This window comes from Stegastes partitus, unplaced genomic scaffold (assembly GCF_000690725.1).
Source record: "Stegastes partitus isolate 25-593 unplaced genomic scaffold, Stegastes_partitus-1.0.2 Scaffold445, whole genome shotgun sequence".
NCBI classification, from domain to species: Eukaryota; Metazoa; Chordata; class Actinopteri; family Pomacentridae; genus Stegastes; species Stegastes partitus.
In genome coordinates, this window is record NW_007578176.1 from 364243 (window position 1) to 385792 (window position 21550).

The 21550-nt window shown below is 39.7% G+C and overlaps 2 protein-coding genes across 4 annotated transcripts; one reads left to right on the plus strand and one right to left on the minus strand.

Moving 5' to 3' along the window:
* Positions 1-665: 665 nt before the first annotated feature.
* On the plus strand, positions 666-5399 carry rmi2 (RecQ mediated genome instability 2). The gene is made up of 2 exons (XM_008286282.1): positions 666-1046; positions 4169-5399. Exons 1-2 carry the CDS (start codon positions 761-763, stop codon positions 4318-4320), a joined length of 438 nt encoding a protein of 145 aa, XP_008284504.1. The 5' UTR covers positions 666-760; the 3' UTR covers positions 4321-5399.
* On the minus strand, positions 5301-21470 carry zc3h7a (zinc finger CCCH-type containing 7A). 3 transcript variants are annotated; one of them, XM_008286280.1, is made up of 24 exons: positions 21329-21470; positions 19927-20031; positions 15946-15985; positions 15577-15780; positions 12908-13066; positions 12762-12803; positions 12196-12276; positions 11969-12022; positions 11849-11885; positions 11412-11755; positions 11057-11309; positions 10924-10952; positions 10687-10831; positions 10397-10555; positions 9919-10124; positions 8887-8987; positions 8527-8708; positions 8276-8349; positions 7243-7376; positions 7042-7147; positions 6843-6951; positions 6620-6753; positions 6105-6268; positions 5301-6022 (listed from the first exon to the last, which is right to left on the minus strand). In XM_008286280.1, exons 2-24 carry the CDS (start codon positions 19992-19994, stop codon positions 5833-5835), a joined length of 3015 nt encoding a protein of 1004 aa, XP_008284502.1. In that variant the 5' UTR covers positions 19995-20031; positions 21329-21470; the 3' UTR covers positions 5301-5832. The 3 variants fall into 3 exon arrangements, with proteins under 3 accessions (XP_008284502.1, XP_008284501.1, XP_008284503.1); XM_008286279.1 differs by having other exon boundaries at positions 7243-7379; XM_008286281.1 differs by lacking the exon at positions 12762-12803.
* Between the last annotated feature and the right edge of the window lie 80 nt (positions 21471-21550).

Below are 21550 nucleotides of genomic sequence, written 5' to 3' on the forward strand. Positions count from 1 at the left end.
ATTAGTATAAAGTTGTCGCTGTTCATTTTGTTTGTGGGCATTGTGAGATAAAATAAGTCAATCCTTTCTAATTATTCTGACAGTGTGGAAACTTGTAGTGCTGCAGCAAAAGGGATGGAGAAAATATACATGCATGTAAGTGTTGTTAATATATTCATATATATGTAGCATAACTGGATATTGCACACAATTTTCTGAAATCTTTAAAAAAAAAACAGAAAAACAACAACAAACATATTTTAAAACACTGACCACACAGATTCTTCTATATTATAGAAAACATAATTAGATTACAGAGGCATCTAAAAGTGTTGTGAAGGCAAATTTAGTTTTAAAACCAAATGTAATTTAGGATTTGGCCCCATATTAATCACACTGAAATGAATTTTCCAACTATTATAATAAAGAGATATGAACCTGAAGTTTTATTTAACTTGCAGAAGTTACCAAAGGTGGCCGGACTGTGTTGCACCAAATGGGAACAAATCTGAAATCTGATCTTTTCACAGTAACATGGCAAAATGGTCATGATGATATAATTCTTTTCTTATTTATTTATGAGCATTTCCGTATAAGAAACTTTCACCCCGGGACCCTCTACATTGATGAGTCAGCTTTCATGCTTTCACCCGGAACCATTCCGGGTCGGACCTTGTTGCTACCGGAAGAAACACGCCCACAAATTCCGGTTAATTTAGCTCTCGGCGGGAAATGAGAACTTTCCCAGCTGTGGACCAACGTGTGAAGCTGTCTGTGAGTGATGTCCAAACTGGAGAAAACAGAGAAGACGCGTCCTCCGCCCGTCAAGGTGTTGTCGGCCCAGCTGAGGGCGGCGGGCGGCGGCCGGAGCAGCGCGGACGGCGGGGACGGCTGCGTCCTGAGGCTGGGTAAGGGTCGCTCCCTGCCGGTGTCTCTGGTGTGGATGCAGGGGACTGTCCTGGAAGCCCAGCTGGACAGAAACGCCGTGCTGCTGATGGATGAGACGGGGACTTTTACTGTTCAGGGCGTTAACAGCATCCCCAAGGGGAAGCCGTGTTTGTCTCCAGGTGAGTTATCCGGACTGAAGCTGCTTTGTGACGCAGGTGTTGTGTTTCAGGGTGATATCCTTGATTGGTTTTCTAAAACGGCACAGAGAGATGCAACTAACTACTGGTTTCATTATCAATGACTCTGCACATTTTTCAAATATACAATTCATATTTTGGTTCCTAAAATATTAAAATTTATAACAATTAGACCCTGACCGATAGAATAATTGGCCGATGTTATCAGCAGATATCGGCCCATCGCAGAGATATCTGTATTGGCTTTATTGTTTGATTATAGGGCAACATGAAAACTTTTAGAACCTTGCTTAGAGTAATGTTATTGTAACGTGAGGGTTCTTTGATGGTTAATGGATCACTCTAATTAATAATGAGACAGCAGGATGGAGACGGATTTCTTACTCCAAACAGCATCTTTACTCTTCACATGCCAGCGTCCACAACACTTCCTGACACACCGTCACCTGACCGCACGAACCAATCAGGAGAAGGCAGAGCCAAACTAGGCAAATGCCAGTGTATTATAAAACAGAAGATTCACCCATTAACTTAGATTACACACACACACAAATGACAATGTTAAAATGTGTAAATAATAAATCTGCAAACATAAATGTAAACTGTTGCTCAGGTAAGCACTATGAATATTTTAACAAATTAACTTGAACATATGAATTTACATGTTTTCCTCCACTCAGCACAAATTGCTTTTCATCTATGAACCTTACATTACAATTGGCTTTGTGTAGAGATGTCATATGTATTCACTTCTGTACACTTTACGCTTCTGATTAAATATGACCTGCACTTCTTCACCGAAACTCAGATTGCACTAGATTGGACCAGGCTACTTACACTCCTTTTGGACAACACACACACACTCACACACACTCACACACACTTTGTATTCGTCCAAGCAGTTTCTGTTTACATTTCAGTGAACTTCCACGTGAACAGTGGTTAGCCTGTTCACATCACAGTAACTGGCCAGTTAACCTCGGTTTTGTACAACCTCTTAGGCCCAGCCCAAGAAGATAAATGTGAATCTTATCGGGGCTCCTTCTGACAGAACCCTGTCACTCTGAGCCCAGCGCTGCCTCACTTTACCTGTGACCTAAATATATTCTACATCTGTGAACTGAAGATTTCTCTGGTTTGTTCTTGAGCTTCCAACTAAAGAATCGGGTAATTTAAAGATGGATCCCTCCAGCAGAGTGTGCTCCAACTTCAATCATTATAACACCCTCAGAGCTGTGCAGCACATGTAGCAGAGTAAGGGCCACTTCACACTTTCCCTGTCCCTGTGCTCAGGCCCAGGCAGATTTTGAAAGTGTGTAGCAGATGTGTGCACACTTCTGCTCGTACAACAGAAGGTACGTGCTTCTTTGCTGTGCAGACATTTGCATCCCCCCCCCTATCAAACACAGAAAAACACACAAGGCTCCTGTGACTGGCAGTTTTGAAAGGATACAGCAGCTGCTTACACATTGGGCTGGAGCACCGTTAAAATTTGATTATTCGTAAGGTGTGTCAGGAGGAAATAGCACAGGATTTCTGGTGAAATTTGTTCTTCCTTTTGGGCAGGATCAGGAAGTTATGTGCAAATCAAATCTCCTCTAAACTTCACCAGTGACTATTTCAATTGTAACTCGTTTAATGATGAATTTTAAAGGTATGGATGATTAAGAATCTCCCCGCGTCTCTCCCCGTTACAAGTTTAGTTTTAATCTCCATTTGTTTTCCTTGTGCATGTGTAATTAGTGCATTTGCAATGCGGACAGTCCACATGGTTACAAATCATTGGCTGCATGCAGACATATGCAGAGGGGTCCATGCGTACGCAAAGCATGAATTGCCATCAAGTAGCACAGTTGAGTGGCCAGTGGTGCAGAGTATAGTGACGTCTTCATGGTAAGCTGCCAGCTAGTTTGTAAAATATATTTCTACAGGTTAATAAACAATGACCTAATTGATTCCCATTCTTGACGTGACTCTGATATATGTCTGTATATGTATATCAATGACACTGATAAATACTGATTCCAATATTTATACATAAATGTCAGATTTTTTCACTCTGTACAAATCAATCTTGGCATTGGTTTAAAAAATCCATTATCCGTTTGATTCTAATCTCAGTAAGCTGATGTCACTAAATTGCTTGTTCTGTTCGAAAAACACTAAAGCAAATTGTATTCTGTTTAAGAATATCTGTGGATTCACACAAAAGTTGGACTGTTTGTCATTTTTCCTCAAACAGACCTCTGCCCAAGGATCTCTTAGTTCGTACCGGTGGGTACAGTACTCAGACATCACAGATCAACAGGGGGGGAAAAAAAACCAGACTGCTTATGCAAAACCTGGTAAATTCATTTAGATCAACAACTGCTGCAATTTGACCAGTTAAACATTTGCAATACGATGTTGGTAATGTAGAAAAAAAGGGCACTTTTTACATTTTATTTTTGAAAACAGGAAAAATCTGCAACAGTGTATAGACTTTTATTATAGCATCTACTGACAGTGAGTTAATCAAGAAATATCTCCTTTCAATTTTGGTTTTAACGCGACATTCAGAAGCAGCAAAAAAAGTAGGAAAAGCACCTGTGCACCTGATAACATGCCCTGCAGCAATATCAATGGGGTGTGATGTACAAAAGCAGGAACTAAGAATTGTTAAGACAAATGCACAAACATCTGCTGGGAGAAAAGTCTGCTGTGACTTAAACACTGTCGTAGAGATGGAGTGACATTGCAAAATTCACAAGCTTGAAATATGAGGCATTGCTGTAGTTTGATTAAATAAAAGCAGGTTGTTCATGGAAAACTTTTGGTTTGTACAATCGAGTGTATTGCTGTGTGATGTTGAAACCAGACTACTGCAGTCTGCTATTTAATTGATGCGATTTCTGGTTAATTAACACGAAACTTTCCACAGTCAGCATTGAGAATTGCACATTGTTCGCCTGAAAGAGCTGCATTAAGCCTAAAATTAATGACTGCACAGGAGTATCTTGATCTGTGGCAGCCAGCAGCCACGTCTCTCTGTATCACCATCCTCGCTCCCTTGGATCCTCTGTCAGTGAACAATTGACCACCTGCTGCTGCTGCTGTTGTTGCAGGCAAATATGTCATGGTGATGGGTGTCATCCACGCCGTCTCCCCGGAGCCAGTGATCCGTGCAGTGAAGATGGCAGACCTCTCCGAGCTCGCCGCGCTCCACAGACGGATGTGGAAGCCCGAGGTGGAGGACCTGCAGCAGGTGCTGGCCTGAATTTCCGAGATGCGGATGGAAATGCGGCTCCTGTCACAGCTGGGTGTTCAGTAATGAAGTGATTCTTGACAAATGCAAAAAGTGCCCAAAAGGACAGACGACCAGGTTTTACCGGATGCCACGCTCCTGTCTCAGAGGTAGGACGCAGGAGCGACAAAGACTTCACGCTTACGGTATTTACCCTGCAAAGTGTGACGCTTAATCAATGACACAAGTTACCTCCCACTTGACTCCAACACTGTTCAGGTCAGTCTTGTAGGGAAGTGGAGCTGTAGGCCAGAATGTTGGATTTATAGCTCTTTGTAGCACCATGTCAGGACAATTAAACACATGGTTCAAACAAAGTTATCCACCTTAAGGCAAAGGTCCTGCCACCTGCTGTTTAATTATTACCTCTATAACTGTTCTGCCATTGCTTGGGGCGGGGGAAAAAAACTACAAATGAAGACTTCCTGTCATTAACTTAGTTTTAAAAACCATCTTGTCAGGTTATACCCCGAGCATCACCTCTACAATAATAAATGGTGTTCCTTTAGAGTGGATATAATATGCCAGATGGTTCAACAAATAATTAAAGTTTATGATTTTCCAGTTTAAATATTTATACATACGGACACATTGAGACAGAAATAAAAATACAAAATATGAATATGCTTCTGGATCTATGCACAAAATAGCAGATACTTCCAGAATCACATCGCCTGGAGTTCTGTGCTTTAGCGTTTTCTGGTACTTCTGTGCACTCACATTTCTGTAATATTATTTTATACCAATGAGACAGCTGTTAGTTTACAAATTCAATTTCCCACACTTAACATACAGACTTACATAATATCAAGCATGGTCATAGACCGAAAGACAAAAATAATGGCTTAAATTCCAACAGAAATACATTCCTGCAGTTCTTCCATAAGGATCAGAGTGCTTATTCCCCACTGTTTATGGGTGTGTGTCTAATAAAACAGCAGTTTCAGTACAGATTTTTAAAAAAAGAAGCTTTATTTGGTGTGTGCCCATTACACTGGTAACACTATTAGATAAATGGAAAGTGAAAATGACCTATTCTGACTGATTTAAAATAAAAGAATGTCAACTTAATTCTCAATTTAAGCATCCCATACTTAAAACGGTAAAGGTCATTAACGTATACAAACTGTTTGTGAAAAGAAATTACTTTTTTTTTAAAGGTCTGTAAGTATCTGAACATGTCTCTGATCAAGGTTTAACACATGCTATTGTAATCACCGTATTCAGGTATTCTACTGAATGGTGCATAGCAAAGCTTCAGGTGTCATACACTCAGTATTTGCTATTAATGATAACACTCCAGTAGTTCCGATCAGAGAAAACCAGCCACCAATCAGAGGGCCGGGTCCTGAATGCCCCCCTTTAAAATCATGCTGCGATCAGGCAATTTCCTTTGTGCCTCAGAGGCCCTCAAGGATGACCTGACTCAAGACTGTTTGAATACTGCATTATTTGCAAGTGAGCATGGATATTGTCATCACATCTTTATTTAATATCTTTAAGCAGAAAACTGTATTTTCCAAAGTCATTGTCATTCGGTGCTATAAGATGGTCTTTTTTGGCTTTGGCAAGTTTCATCAAAAGGAATTCCCTGCGCTCCATCCACTCTTTTAGCTCCTGCTCTCCATGTGCCAGCTTACACAAGTCATCCTCTGTGCACGTGCCTTTGAGGAACCTGTCAAAACACAAGATTGCACGTCAACCATCACAAACTACGGGTAACCAGAAACGTACTGTATGCTGTTTGATAATCTTACCGCTCACAAACTTTGAAAGTGCCTGTGGGAAATCGATACTGCCAGCAGTTCTGATCATCCTCAGAGTTGAAAACTCTGTCTTTGTGTTTTTCTGAAGTGATATGCTGCTGCCACTGCTTCTCACTGTTGCAGTTTTTACCACACAGCCAACAATGATTGCCAGCCTGCAAAAACAGAAATTGAATTTACACAAATGACTAATTACCATCTGTTTCTTATTAGTGGTTAATCACTCAGCAAATAATTATATTTCATCAAAATATTCACGCAGTTTAACCATTAGGCACAAATAATTGTTACTGCGTCAACAGACAACTAAATGATGATCTGCAAAAGCAATACAACATGAATTTGTCTGACAAAGATACTAAACGGATGACAACACCACATCTATTTCACAGTATTTGTCATAGCCATGCAGTACAAACTAAATTCATGAACCAGTATATACATGAACCTCGTGTACACAACCAGAAAAAAAGCACCATGTCATATCTGCTGGCTTGTCAACTCACCACTTCCTCAGCATAGTCTGTTGGCATGTGGATCTGTTTGCCGTTCTCCCTGACTGAGTTACTGGAAGCCTCCTCGCCCCAGCCAGGCTTCTGAGACTGCAGCCACTGCTCATAAAGCTGATCCATATCTGGAACTAAATGAGGGGATAAATATGAGTGCGCTTCATCGCATACTGATTAAATTCTACCAAGTAACAGAGCCAATCTCCTTGACAAAACTCACTGTTGTTTTCCTTCATGTAGGTCCAAAGGTCCCTTTCTTCTACACTGTGAGCAAATGTGCAATTCCCAATGTACTGACACTTCTTGCCAGCTGTCACGTGCATGCAAATCTAGCAAAGATGGAAAAACATTGGTGAGCGTTGCTGCAAATTCATTTGAAACTGAAAGAACACACATTAGAATAAATGTCGGACACGTACCTCAAACTGAGATGGGATGGGTTTTTTGGTTGGCAGTGGTCTTACTGTCGTCCACTTTTTCCTTTCATGGGAACTTACGAGCACCACCCGCCTGTCTTTTGCCCACCTGAGACAGAAGGACAGGTTGATTTAGTGGCTATGGACTTTTTTCTTTTTTACCCCTTCATTTTGTGAGGTATACAAAGACATCTAAACACTTACGTGTGTCTTGCCTTGGCAGAGCAATACTTCTTGTTTTTGTCAGCTTCACTTAGTTGGCCATTTCTCCAGCACTGGCCACAAACAAACATCATCTTCAGATTTGGAGGTCCGAACCTCCTCTGTGCATTGGAAAGCTGCTAATAAGATTAAAAGCAGTGGTTAAGAGCTATGATTGATTCTTTGCTGCAGCAGTGAAACAAGATTAAAAGACAGTGCACCAAGTAAGCAGTAAAAAGCTTTCTTTAATCACCCATTTATGCTGAAAAATATCCCACTGATGACATGCACCAACTCCTGCCTTAATCCAGCTCAAATTGAACCCAAAATCTACATTTAGCAGTCTTCCAATGAAATACTGTAACTATACTTAAATACATGTTTTGTAGACAACAATTTGTGCTTCCTTGAATTGTTAATGTGGAAAAATATATTATATTGGTGTCACTGTAAATTATATAAACTCTCTGCACTCCCCAAACCCTCCAGCAGGTTTGAAAGGCGTATTAGTTATTGTTAAATCACCCAATACCACCATTTATCTTAGTCAGAAACTGTAAAAACAGAGATGTTGAGTTTTGTTTTTTTAATTTCCCCAACAGTACTTAATTGTAAGTAATCATTTTTGACTTTCAGTTTTGCCAAAACGGGGGGAAAAAAAACACATCTGAGTCTTGCCTGGGTGTACTTGTAAGTGTTGTATATGTTGAAAATTTAATAAATAAAGAATCTAAGTAATTCAACTTTAGTTTTTCCCTTTTTCATGGCATACCTTTGTCAATCTGCTCAAAAAATATTTCTGAGTTTTCTCTACTTCTACTCATGCTTGTGCTGTTTCCATAGAGGGGCGGGACCTTAGATTGTTATACTGTAGTGAAAAATTAGCTCACAGTGAGTCAAAATGTGACAGGAGCAGCAACAACAACTTAAAAAAAAAAAAAAAAGCACACCCAGTGACATGAGAGGGTTAAAAGGTAATCTCAGAATGGTAAGAGCAGCAGCAACCCATAAATGAATGAAACCATTGAGTTCTTACCTGGGCTCCCTGTAATGAAGCTGTCGCACTCCAAAACTTCTTTGCCTCTTGAACAATACTTTCATGAGTGATGCCTGTATGATACAAATTTTTAAAAAAAAAAAGAAACAAATGACCAAATCTGGCAGTGTACGTCTTGAAAATCTAAGGTTTAGAATAACACTTGTGGGGAAAAAAACGAGCAGCTGAAAACGGCCATATTTGAGATGCAGTCAAGTGAGTTCTTGTAGTATTTAAAAGAGCAGTCTCACCGAGCTCATGCTGCATCATCCAGACCTTCAGCTCGATGAGGCTGTGGGCGTAGAAGCAGTCGTCCTCTCTCACGCAGCCGTAGCGGACTTCATGACGACAAAGATCCAGCTGGGACTGGGCACTCAGGGGTCGGATTTTGGAGTAACGGACTGTATTCTCCTTCAAAATGTGAACCAGGCACCTGACGAGACAAATTGGACGATAATGTTAAAAAAACATAATCTTAATTCCTCACATCTGTCCAGAGTATCTTTATGTTATTAGCTCTAAATTCAAGTAGGGAAAATGCTTTTTCTTCTCCAAGTAATAAGACAAAAAAAAAAAATGATTTCAGAGTTACGAAATGCTGAGTGACTTACTTATGATCCTCAAAGTCATGCTTTGTCACAGGATGAGAACAAAGTGAAGGGTCATCTTTGTTGGTTTTGCTGATTATTCTGGGCTTGTGGTCAAAGCACACCTGCAGAACAAACAACAATGTACTCAAATACAGAATGTAAGCATTGCAAATGTCTCATAACAAAAGACATTCAGAGGACCTCTCTGGATGGGTCACTTTTACTGCAACATGAGTCTCAACAGGGCTTCTGCAGCACTACTAGTTTGCGTTATTGTAAGTATTAAACCAACTGAACAGTAGGTAACGTTCATATACGACAACATTTAAGCTTTACTTGATGCTGGGCTGTAAATGTAAATAAAGTTTTGTTCTAGTATAGTAGCTACAAATGAGAATAAATTAAAATAAGTACACATTATGGGAACTTTAAATTGAGTAATTTCACTTTAATACACAAAGAACTGTGTGGGATATAGATTGTATCTATATATATATAGAGAGAGATTTTAACACACTACCAGAATTGCAGACATTTAAAAGCAACTGGATACCTGGCTGTGTGTAGTTCTGAAAAGCTCACACGTGGCTGATTCACAACAGGATGCAAACTATCTGCACTAGTCAGCCCCACATACAAACATCCCAGGTAGCAGCATACAAAAACAGGAAAAGAAACTAGCAGAGCCGTGGAAGGAGGGGGGAAAAAAGGAAAAGCTTATGATGCAGAGCAAACCGGCTCGTGTCAAACGTGGTGAGATTTCTTTGCAAAAATTGAAATGTGAACATTTTGTGAGACTCCATGTATATCGCTCTGATCACCCTCTAAACTTTAAGCACTGTGTTAAAGACCTATATCCCCACACAGGTCTTTAAATATTAATGTGAAACTACTAAATTTAAAGCTGAATTGGCACTTTAATGCACACCTCCTATTTTTTAAATTAAATTCGCTGAAGCACAGACAGTAAAATATGTTTAACCGTCCAAATACTGGCCCTGATCACACTCTGATGGCATAGTTTTTCTGTTAACCAGCTGAACAAATACTCACCCCACACAGAAACATGAATATCCCATGATGCTCGTGTAAGATCTTGGGGATAGTCAACCTGATGTTGGAGTTTGTCCCAAAAGGATCAAAGAGCAGTTCTCTGGAGATAAACCCTTTGCGCTCCAGAGTCCAAACGTCAATCTCTTCCTGGCAGTATGCAAATGTGCAGTGCCCAGGGTACAGGCAGTCTTTCCCAACAGCCACCTCTGTAACAAGGTCACATTTTAGTATTAGCTTCTAATCTGGATAGGACTTGTAAATGTCGCACAAAGTGAAAGTTACAAAAAAAAAAAAAAAGAAAAAGTGGTAAAATTGCCAGATAGGGCAGGATATTACATTTATTTTTTGAGTTAATTTAACTGGTACAAAATGAGGATGTCATTGGTGATTAACTTGGAGGTAAAGCAAATGAAAAGAATACATTGAGACAAACGAATCAGCTTAATGGGAACAAAGTGTATACGCTTATAAAAGTCACCTTTGCAAATGTAATAAGGTCCAACGTATTGGGTTTTTGTTGGTCTGGGTCGAATGAGCTTCCACGTTTTGTCTGGTGAATGCTTGATCCTGCCCAGTAATACATCCTTTTTGCATTTATGCTCCTCAGTATGAAGTGTGTAATCCAACACTCCAGGCCCTGCGGACATGGAAATGAGAAACACGTTAGAGCCAACTTTACTTACCTGTTCTGGAAGACAATGACCGATTCCAGCTTACAGCAGCACAGAAACGGGACAATCAACTTCCTACATCAAAACAATTCCTCACCAGTTCTGACGTAGCACATCGAGCAGGCTTGCTTGAATTCATGAGTTTCAGCTAAGGGGTTCTTTGCTAAATCCACGGCAGCAGGGAGGCCCTTCACATCAGGCATGCCCACAGCCATTCCCATCGGGGTTTCACTATTGTTGAGCTGTAGCAAAGAGGGAACATAGCACACTATAAGCCTGTAAGAAAGTACAGACTGACAACGGTTTGTCATTATTGATAATGAACAGTAATTACCTGTGGAATGAATGGACTCGGAGCATACTCTGAAATTTAAACAGATGATTAAAAAAAAGTATCAGTGTTTATTCAATTTTGATAGTCACTGAACTGCAATATATGATTGTGCGGGAAGGGCAAAGTAACACACCTGTTTTATAGTCCGATATATTGAGACTATCCAGGGAGTCCAGCGGCGGAGCCAGAGAGTCAAAAGTGTCCATACCAAAATAAGTACTCGACCCCGACTGGTGATACAGAGGTGGCAGAGTTACAGTGCACTGCTGGCCACCGCTGTGGAGAAACGGGTTGATGTGAGGTGGCATCAGGAATGGACTCGACATGGAATTGCCCGAGGCAATACTGGTTGGCAAAGGAAGAGGCCCCTTCACCGTGGGAATACCCTGACAGAAGAGACAAAGAAAAGTCACACTTCTGTTCGGATATCAACTCTTTGTCACATTTTATTCATCAGTGAGTCCCTGCAGTCGTATCTGCTCACTAACCAAGGTTGAGTCTGGGCCTGCTTGGTCCAGTAGATCATCTAGGTCATCGCCAATGATGTCGCCATCAAAATCTTGACTGTTTTCAAGAATTGAGCAAGGCTTGCTGGTGCGGCACCCGTTAACAAATGTGAGCGCAGGGAGAGGGACTGACGTGGCTGCGGATACAGGCAAGGGGACGGACTCGAAACCTGGAGGCTCCGACGGGGTTACAGATGAGATACTGTTGTTTGAAGGAAGTTCGTCGAGCACTGCTTCATTCAGAGGTGGATGCACTGCCACCGGAGCTTGGATTGGAGCTGGGCCTGGAGCCAAAACACTGCTATCCTGGGTCAACTGAGGCACTTCTAAAACACATTGGAGGGAAAAACAGGATGAACAACTCTTGTCCTGACTCCTTCTCATGTGCAAACCAAGGCTTCTCAAAGATGGAAACGTACCAATTTCTATATCTTCAACTGAAGCTGAATCATGAAACTGAAAATAGATTGACATATTGATAAGTGCATTTATCAGGAGACTATGGATTTGTAGTTTTTGCTGTGTAGTGGATGCCTTACCTTGTCACATGATACATCTTGATAACTTGATCCTCGCAAAACATTCAAGGCAGGCTTTTTAGAGAGAGAAAAAAAGAAACTACATCTTCACATTGTGTTTTTGTTCAATTTATGGTTAGTGGAGACATCAATTTCTGTGCAAAACCTTCAAATTTAAACTTGTTTTGACATTAACATGTAGAACTGGTTCTTTGTAGGAATTCCTGGAAAAATATGATTCGACATACCTTACTCCTAACATAAGCTTTACGGATTTTCAACCCCAAAATTTTGGCAAGGTCCTGAGTCAGCTGTGTGACACTGGAATCCTGGAGGAAAAAAAACAAATTAAAAGCTGAGGTCAAACACACTGAATCACTGGACACCGACCACTGATCTTTTTTAAATTCCATTGTGCTCACACTGTAAAAATGAATAAGAATAATTTAGAATGTTGGATAGTATACACACTATTTACAGGAAGTAACCCATCATTTTCTGATATTTTTCCATTATTGAAAGGGGAAAAAAAGTTTTCCTTTGCTGCATTTTATTTTATACAAACACTTTTATGAGACACTGATGCTGTCATCTACAGTATAGTATGATATAGGACAGAGGTCACTTCTTAAAACAGAGCTACTCCACTGTCAAACATACAGCTTTTCAATGTATTCATGTACATAACTTTCTTTAAAAGAAAGAATAAACACATATAATGCATTAGAATTGCATCAAATTAAATGTTGCTGTTATTTCTGCCACATCATCTGAACTTTCTTAATTCAAACCAAAGGTAATATGCAAAACCTGCCAGAAACATGGCTCCACTGGGTGTGCTGTGTCTGTAGGCAGCCTGGAAGACATTGCAATTTGCTTAATTTTTGTCAATTTTGTGGAGATGACAAATTAAGTGGATTTCCTGCACATGTGGATAAATTTACTTAAAATATGTAGTACCTGAGGCACTGCTAGAGAGCATTTGGCAACAGCCTCGTAGGCCTCTTGATGTCTACCCATCTCTTTCAAGGCTTTTGCTTTTCTGTACAGTGCTTTGTAGTTGCCCTCATTCAACTGGAGAGCCTTTTCACAGTCTTCTAGTGCTTGGTCATACAGTCCCTATGAAGAAAAAAAGAAAAGAAAAAAACATGTCGAGTTAAAAGTATATACTCAACCAAAGTGTAGTGAACACAGAACAAAGAAACTTTGATTTGATCACAGATTGACTTGACGTGTTTGGTGATTCAGTCAGAGTATGGGTGTGGTGTGAGCCCTCCCTGGTGACAGCAGGGTGTTTCTACTGCCATGTAAAATGACGTAACGCCGACACACACCAACAAGGAAGAGGGACTGGACGCTCTTTTGAAAGCGACGATTGTCCTCATATGGAAATTTTCCTTCCTGGATCCAAGTTTCTCAACAAATGTCTAGAGAGTTTAGCACTTAGTCTCGTTCTGGCAAGCTACATTTTGAAACCTGTCCAACATCAAGTTGCATCATTACTTATGCGACCCACATCTCCGTTGACGCATCAATAAAAATAAGCGATTCATCAGCTTCTTCACTGATACATTTTTATTGATGCGTTCACTGTCTCTAAGATTCCTGAGTTTAGATTATAATCTTTCGCCAATTTCTGTGCGATTAAGTAAACCAGTTAATTAAGAGCAACATATTTTGCTTTAATAAGAAATGCTTCATGTTTAGGAAGATATGTTTGTGTGCATTCCTGTCTGGAGTTAGATAAGAAGACTGTGTGTCTGTGCTAAAAGAAATGATTTTTGGGGTCTTGTCACCTCTACGTTGCCAGGAAACCGGTGAGCTTTAGAGGTGCTGTGAGTGGATTTTATAAGGGTAGAGCCAGACTAGTCATTTCCCCTCGTCGCTCTTCTTTGTGATAACCTAAGCCGTCTGTAGCTTCATATTTAGGGTACACACCGAAGTATACAGATCCAACACCTACTTGGCAAATAAGCATGTTTCCCAAGTCTTCCTTTAAAGCAAAACATCTGATCATTGGTGATAGCTAATATGGGGGTTTACTTTACTATCTTAATTAACTAAATCAGTGTTTGAACTCTCGCCTGGTTTGTCAGAATTTACGAAATATCGAGCAGAGCAATTTAAAGTCTCCTCTGACGTGTTGTCAAAAACATGAGAGGAAAACCAGGATCAACTAACCAACGTGCCCTTGACCATTACAACATTCTGCATGCGAGGTAGTTTCAAAAAGGAAAAAAAAGAGATCTTGTTACAAAAGTCAGCCGCACCCCATGTCATATTAACCTGCATGTCCTCAGGCTAAATAACACTGTCAAACTGGTAATGCACCGTGTGTTCATGTGCTTGAACATGACACCTTCTGAGGACACACAAGTGCCCTCCACAAGCACTCAGGTGTTGTGGGCAGGAAAAAAAAAAATCGCCAAGCAAAGTTGTGTGATTGACGATTCAGAATGCAGATGGACGATGCTAATTAAGCGTAGATTCAACAGCAACAAAAGAAAAACGAAGGTGCTGTCTGGCATTGTTTCGGTCATCGTGGCCTATCCCTGATTTAATGTACATTCATAATAAAATATGCCAAAGGAGCACAACGATAAAACAAGGTAATGTTTAACCCTGTTAACTGTCATGGGCCAGAAGCAGCGTAACACTTTTGGGTTTGGAAAAAGTTTGGAAAAACAAAGGACAACGAAGGGCTATAAAAGTGAGCTATGCTATTAAAGCTGCTTTTAGGAAAAGCCGTCGTGTTTTATTCTTACATTGGTTAGTGTTTTTGGAGGATAGCTCATTAGTGTTATGCAGTAGAAGCAAACCTGTTTAAACCCTGGAACCTCAAACATGACATGAGGCTATAAACCTACCAAACGGGCAGGTTTTATTTGCCCTCTTTACCCTAAAACATCCCAGCAGGTTTGCAATGTATGCTGTTTTACAAAATTGCCAAAATTACACAATTTATCAGAAACTAGAAAAACAGAAAATCTTGTCAGGTTTTTAGCTTTTCAACAGCTCCTGACCCAGTTTCTTGAAAACGACCAAATCTAAGCTAAAAATCAGAATATTTCATCAAAGTCACTTTATTCTACATGTCTCATTTAAATATTTGCTAAAAATCAACTGTTTACAGTAACCAGAGTCTGTAAAAAACCAAAAATCCTGCACCCAGAAGGCATTATTGACGCCTTTTTAACTGAAGTGGGCTGAACTGCAGGCAGTGTTTAGACGGAGCACACAGGAGACAAGAATGGAAACAAATTAAAAACTAAGTCGTAAAATGTGTTTAGTATGTAGAGCTACCACTTTTTTTCCAGTATTGATCACAAGTGGACACTTGTTGTACATGCTGATTCTATTTTTTTTTTTTTACTTTTTAATTTTTGTAAAACAATCAAAAGAAACGTTTTTTTTTAAATTGTTACGATCTATGGCATTATAACTTTGTCATACATCTTGATCTTACATTTACAAAACTACTACAAGGCCCCAAACTCTGTCTTGTTTTTTTTAAGTTTAATTTTTGATTTTCAACTACATATACCAATGGTATGATAAACTGAAAGCAAAGGAGGAAGAAATGCAAAGTGACAGGCGATTAGCGTGATAGTCACCGTCTACTTACTTACCGGAACAATATTTAGATACGCTGCAGCTCGATTTGCATACAGCTTTTCTAGTAAACCTGTTGGAACACAGATTTCTTCTGAGTCAGCGTAGTCTGCTATACTCAGTGCTTCAGTGTACATTTCGATGGATTTCGTCCATTCCCCTTCTTTATACACGTCGTTTCCTTCCCCAAACAGATTCCACACGAGGTCCTTTATGAACACCTGGAAATTAAAAGGAACCAAATCAGTGACCTTTATTTAGGAACCAAAAACAGGTTGCCCTCAGTTGGACCCACAATCCATGTCCTCAAATTAGTTTAACTCTAAAGTTAAAGTGCGACTTAAGATAAAAGCTGCTCCAGCCAAATTGCAATTCGCACAGCTTACCTCATACTGTTCTTGACTGCCAGGAAATGGAAGGGTTGATCTAAAAGCAACAACAAAAAAAGTCAAGTTACAAACCGTCAAAGTGTCAGCTGTACAAAATAACACATTCACATGAGAAATAACAACCTTGATGGGAGTGTGGCAGCATTTAGAGCTTATAACCTTTCATTTAGTACTAAGTAGGCCTCCAAATAACTTAATTATTTTAAATACCTCATCCAGGGTGTGAAAGTATAATGTGCCAAGTGCAGGTGGATTTTCTGTTTGGCGAGTAAAGGTATTGAGATAGTTGTGTAATTAAAAACTATGCTGGTCACTATTTTGGTATTTACGAGCCTCAACTCTGACTCCAGACAATCAGAAGCAAAGTGTTTGAAGAATACAGGTAACCATCAGTTGCTGCTGGAGTGAGAAGTCTGATTAAAAAGATCTAAGTTGTGTCAAATGATAAAGCATCTGACAGGTTTACAAAACCTTCAAATTTGAACACATTTTTCAGCAAATACATTCCGTAGAATTCAGACTTCTTAAGTTGTATTCAGGCTTGAAGTCACTGACCTCTATAATAGTTTTTTTAATTTACAGACACTAGTGAACATATGTCACACGAGGGCAAGTTATTATTATTAAAAAATGACAAGTGGATTTATTTATTTTTTATCTATCAGTCCCCCTTGCAAGCGACTCAAGTTATCTTGCACAACAAATTTTACAAAATGTGTTCAGTAAACAGCCTGAGTTGTCATCAAAAAAGCATCACAGTAGCCATATTGTTTTGCTGTATTTATGGTTTGGACATATGCAATATACTACTTGAAGGATACAGAATTTTTGTTCTGGTTAACTCGTGAAAACAAACTTGAACTAGAGACATGGGGACAGGAAGGTGTGTAGGTGTGTGTTTGTGTTCGTCGCTGGTTTGCTGTGTGCGCACACACTGACTGCACCCTCTACTGAATGCAAACAAGTCAGCAAAAGCAACAACCCTTCACCCTCCAAAATCCAGATTCAACATTGACAGCATTTCTAATGTTAAGTTTTACTTTTTACTTCTCAGTAAGAAAAAATGTTCGTGATATTGATGAGTACTGTGACAAATTACACTAAATGATAACAAACAGAAAGTAAATGAAATGATTCTCATTAAGCTGTTAGTCATGTGGCAAAATAGATTTTTAAGTAGACCAAATTATACATTAATACTGATCACCAGCCAAGACTTTAACTACGATCAATAAAACGTCCAAATCTGCATGTTGACACAGAGCTACGATCCCTGCCAACCTTAATATTATCAACATTTGACCGTTTTATCCGATGCTAGACTGCTGCACTTGATGTTTTGTTATGCTAGCTTCCTGTTCAGCTTCACGTTGTATTTCCTTCTTTGTAAACCTGACTACTTATCATATTGTTGCATTTTATTCAAGAATGCGGAGCTTTCAACAGAGAAAACTGCAACTGAACACAAGCTCAAAAGCTCACCAGTAAATAAATGCTAATGATTGTGTCTGAATCTAATTCCTTTTAAATGTCCTGCTGCTTCTCTTTCTGACACATTTAGTCAGGATAGACCAATCACTGACTTGGCCAATTGCGGATATTTAGCATTTTCCCAGTTATCTATATTGTCACTTTTATTGGCCCGTTATCGATAAATTAAATACGCTACCTCAGGTCTGATGTAGCCTCCTGTTTCTGTCTGTATTTACTCTGTGGTCTCAGAAACAGGCAGAGACTACAAAAACTGAAAGAGAAACACTAGCTGTTGCCACAAACCAGGAAAGCTACTTAGCTCCTCTCACAGTGGCTAATGCTATGCTAACGGCTAGCAGTTAAGTTTACAAGGGAGCCACAAATGACCCTGAAACCGAGTCTGGAAAACATTAATGAATAATGCCTCAAGATATGGAGCTTAGTGGGCAATAAAAGTAATGGAAAAGTGAAATATTAAGCAAATAGAGAAGAACAGCAGATGTAACTGCAGGAAAAACAACTGATCATTCTCAGTCGATCCCACATAAACAGAGGAGAGCGCCCTAATTTAATCAATCCTATTATTACATATTTAGTTACCCTTATTAATGAAGAATCATAGTTATTAATAACAGATTCCCTGCTGTCACATGCTGTTAAAACATTATATTTAATGTATATTGGTTCCAAATATTGGTTATTAACCTTCCTTGATCACCAATAATCAGCATCGCCCATAAAAAACCTGCATCAGCTGGTTCCTAATTTACAGCATCAGTCATTAGTCTGTAGAGCTGTGATTCACACATGATGACAAAGTATTACGTCAAACAATGTGGCTAACTAAAGGGCCATACTTCCTGTAACCATCTTACACAGCTGTACACACTGCGATGACGTGTGCTGTAGTATTTTAAGTATCACTTTTGTTTTAATGATAAAGGGCCCTGTCAGATTAGATGAAATACGACACTACGCCAGCTCTGAAACAAAACAGGGACAAACTGAAAGTCTGCCTGACGCATGAACAAAAAGCTCAGATACCAAACACTAAAAACAAAACTTTTGTAAAACCGGCGATCAGCTGTCTCACTCAGCCCCAGCTGATCTGAACAACAAAGCACCTGTGACCAGTTGTGTTATCTCTGTTGTGTAGAGAAGGAGGCAGATTAGAGAAGCTCTTTCCTCTCACGGCTCCTTTTCAATCATGGAAATGACACATTCCATGACTATTATGTTATTTAAAATCGGAGCTTATACTCCGTGGGAATGATTGCGCTACAAGTGTACACATTGCAGTGACTGGAGACAAAAAAAAAAAGGGGGAATGATGCAAGGGTGAAAAATCTTCCCTGAGTCACGCTGTCTACAGAGGTGACTAAACCTTTTCATCAAAAGAACCCCAAAACACAGATGCATACCTGTAGTTAATAGGATTCTTGATTTAAAGGAATCCCAGCTAATGTTTTAGCCATCCACTACTTTAACTATTATTAAAGCCGCAACAATTTGTGTATTTTTCAACTATCAAATAAATGGCTTTTTAGTTCGTTTTTTGTTGTTGTTTTTTTTAAGCAAAAAAAGTTTAAAAAAAAAAACAAAAAAACTATGATTACGGCCTCCAAAATAATATAACATTCATATTTTCTTTCCTCCTCTATGACAGTAAGCTGAATATTTTAAGGTTGTGGACAAAACAAAACATTAGAGGACATCATCTTGGGCTTTGGAAAGCACCTAACGACATTTTTTCACCATATTCTTTCATGTTATGGAGCAAACAACTACCTGATTAATCAAGAAAATAATCCGTAGATTAATCGACAACTATAATAACCAATAGCGGCAGCCTTATCTAAGAGAGGGTAAGAACTACCACATTTTTTTTCCAGATGAGCACTGGCATATGCACGGGCTGCAGACATGCAAACATAGTCAACACTTGTATTTACCGTCTCATCTAAGCTGAAAAGATCTGTGATTGGCTAGCTTTTCTAAGACCCAAAAACAAAGCTAAGAGGACATTAAGAAAGCCTCATGTCCTCTCACACCAGCTGAATTACAACATTCTAAAAGATTATTGTAAAATCTTTGACCACTGATGCCAAAAAAATTTAAAAAATAAATACCGCATACACCAGCTTTAATGTGCCAGTTCTTATTTTGTCTACAAAATGACATAACACTGAGAATAAGGGCTCTTCTAATTTCCCACAGACTAAAGTGATGTTTTCAAATCTCTTGTTTCGTCTGTCTAACGGCAACAACATCCAAATAGATTGCATTTACTATTGCGAGTGAAAAAGCATCAAACTCTCATATTTGAAAACGGCAAATGTGAGATATCTGTGATTGCTAATTAATCTTCTGATGATTGAGTAACTTATTAAATGACTAACCGCTGCAATTCAAAGCGAGCATAGCAACAAAACAAACACAGCATTAAATCATCATAGTTCAAAAGTGACTCCCAGTGGAACCACCAGTGACCTAAATTACACTTACTGGATAAACTGTAGGCCTTTCTGAATCTCCTGCCAGCGACTTCTTCTGTCCTGACATGCTCCGGACATGTTTGCGTGTTGTGATATCTTCCTCCTCAGTCAGCACCTGTAATGTTTCAGTGTTATTTTGACTGGTGAAAGTACCTGAAAAAAACACATCAGCGGTGACAGCTCAAAGCACTACTTTCTTGTCATTAATCGACAGCAGCAGATCTTCCAACTCATTGTTTCGCTCAGTGATAATAGTCATTATATAACTAAAAAGTGTTCAGCAGCTCCTTTCTGCTTTCCTTCAGTGTTACTTACTTCCGCATGTAGTAATGACGACACACGTGTAGATCCGGAAAATAAAGGATAAGCATTTTTTCGTTAGCTTGCCCGAGTTAACAACGTAAACGCCACGTCGTTTAGCTTTGACAGTGTTACTGGAAGATCTACACCTCGGAAAACGCGGACGATAAGGAGGAGCGGTTGTATGAGGAAATGTTTAAACTTAGCATTCAGAAACGAGAGGTCCATTATCGGACAGTAGGTCGATGACACTGACAAACCTCTGCGATTGTTGCGTCTGTTTTCAAAGTCAGGAATTTCACCATAAACCAATAAAAGCCACGTATCTTTGGTCTTAAATATGTTGTACTGAAGCATATAAAGTGATGGTCATGTATTTGCTGTGCTTTGAAATGAAAGATTGTAATCAGAGCTCATTCCAGCCGCCAACTCAAACAGACATCCTTTTCTGATCAGATATCATCTCTGATACATGTTGGTATTTTGAACATTTTACTTTAGAATTCTTCTAAACTGTTTGCTAATCAAAAGCTGATGTGGCTCACAGTGTCGGGAGGAGGAGGATGTTAGCTTTTGGTGCTTACGCCCGTCCAGTTTGGTCTCCAAAGCCAACATTAACTTTATCCATGGGACGATTTTTGTGTTTAAAGGCTTTCCTCGCTTAACAATCACGTCTACTTAAGATGACACAGTGTCTGTGAAGAAATACGTCCTGTAAGTTAAGTTTTTAGGGAAGGGAAGTGCCTCATACAAAGAGATGTCCGATAATGGATACACGATAGTTAGCGCACGTGTGTTACCCGCGGCCGGGATATCATGGAGTATATATTCTCGTTAGCCAACCTCATCTGCTAGCAAACATTAGCGATTAAACACTAACAATCACCACTATAAAATAATTCTAACTTCTGAGACACGTCAGTTTCCTCCGGCTCCATGACGGTACCCCTGTAAGTTTCTAGGAAGTAGACTGAACCTAACCAAGCATAGGCATGTCCAAGTTAAACTAGTTCCTCAACGCAAACAATAGCGAGCTGTAGACGTTTAGCTCCTGGCTGAGACCGAGGAAATATGACGGGAATTATTTAACAGCAGCCGATGTGCGCACTTACATGAATGTGTCTTTATTCCACACAAACCCTACGTCGGTTATCCAAATGGAGGGAAAGTGATTTTTCGTTTTAGCTAAAACAACTTAGCTAGATGCTCTATCGCTGAAGGCCGCCCTTTACTTCTTCTTCTACGGTTGTATGAGGCACAGCGAACATGGACTCCAGCGGCCTGCTGCCCCCCACAGGCGGCGGACCGACAAGACTTCACATGATGCACAAGGC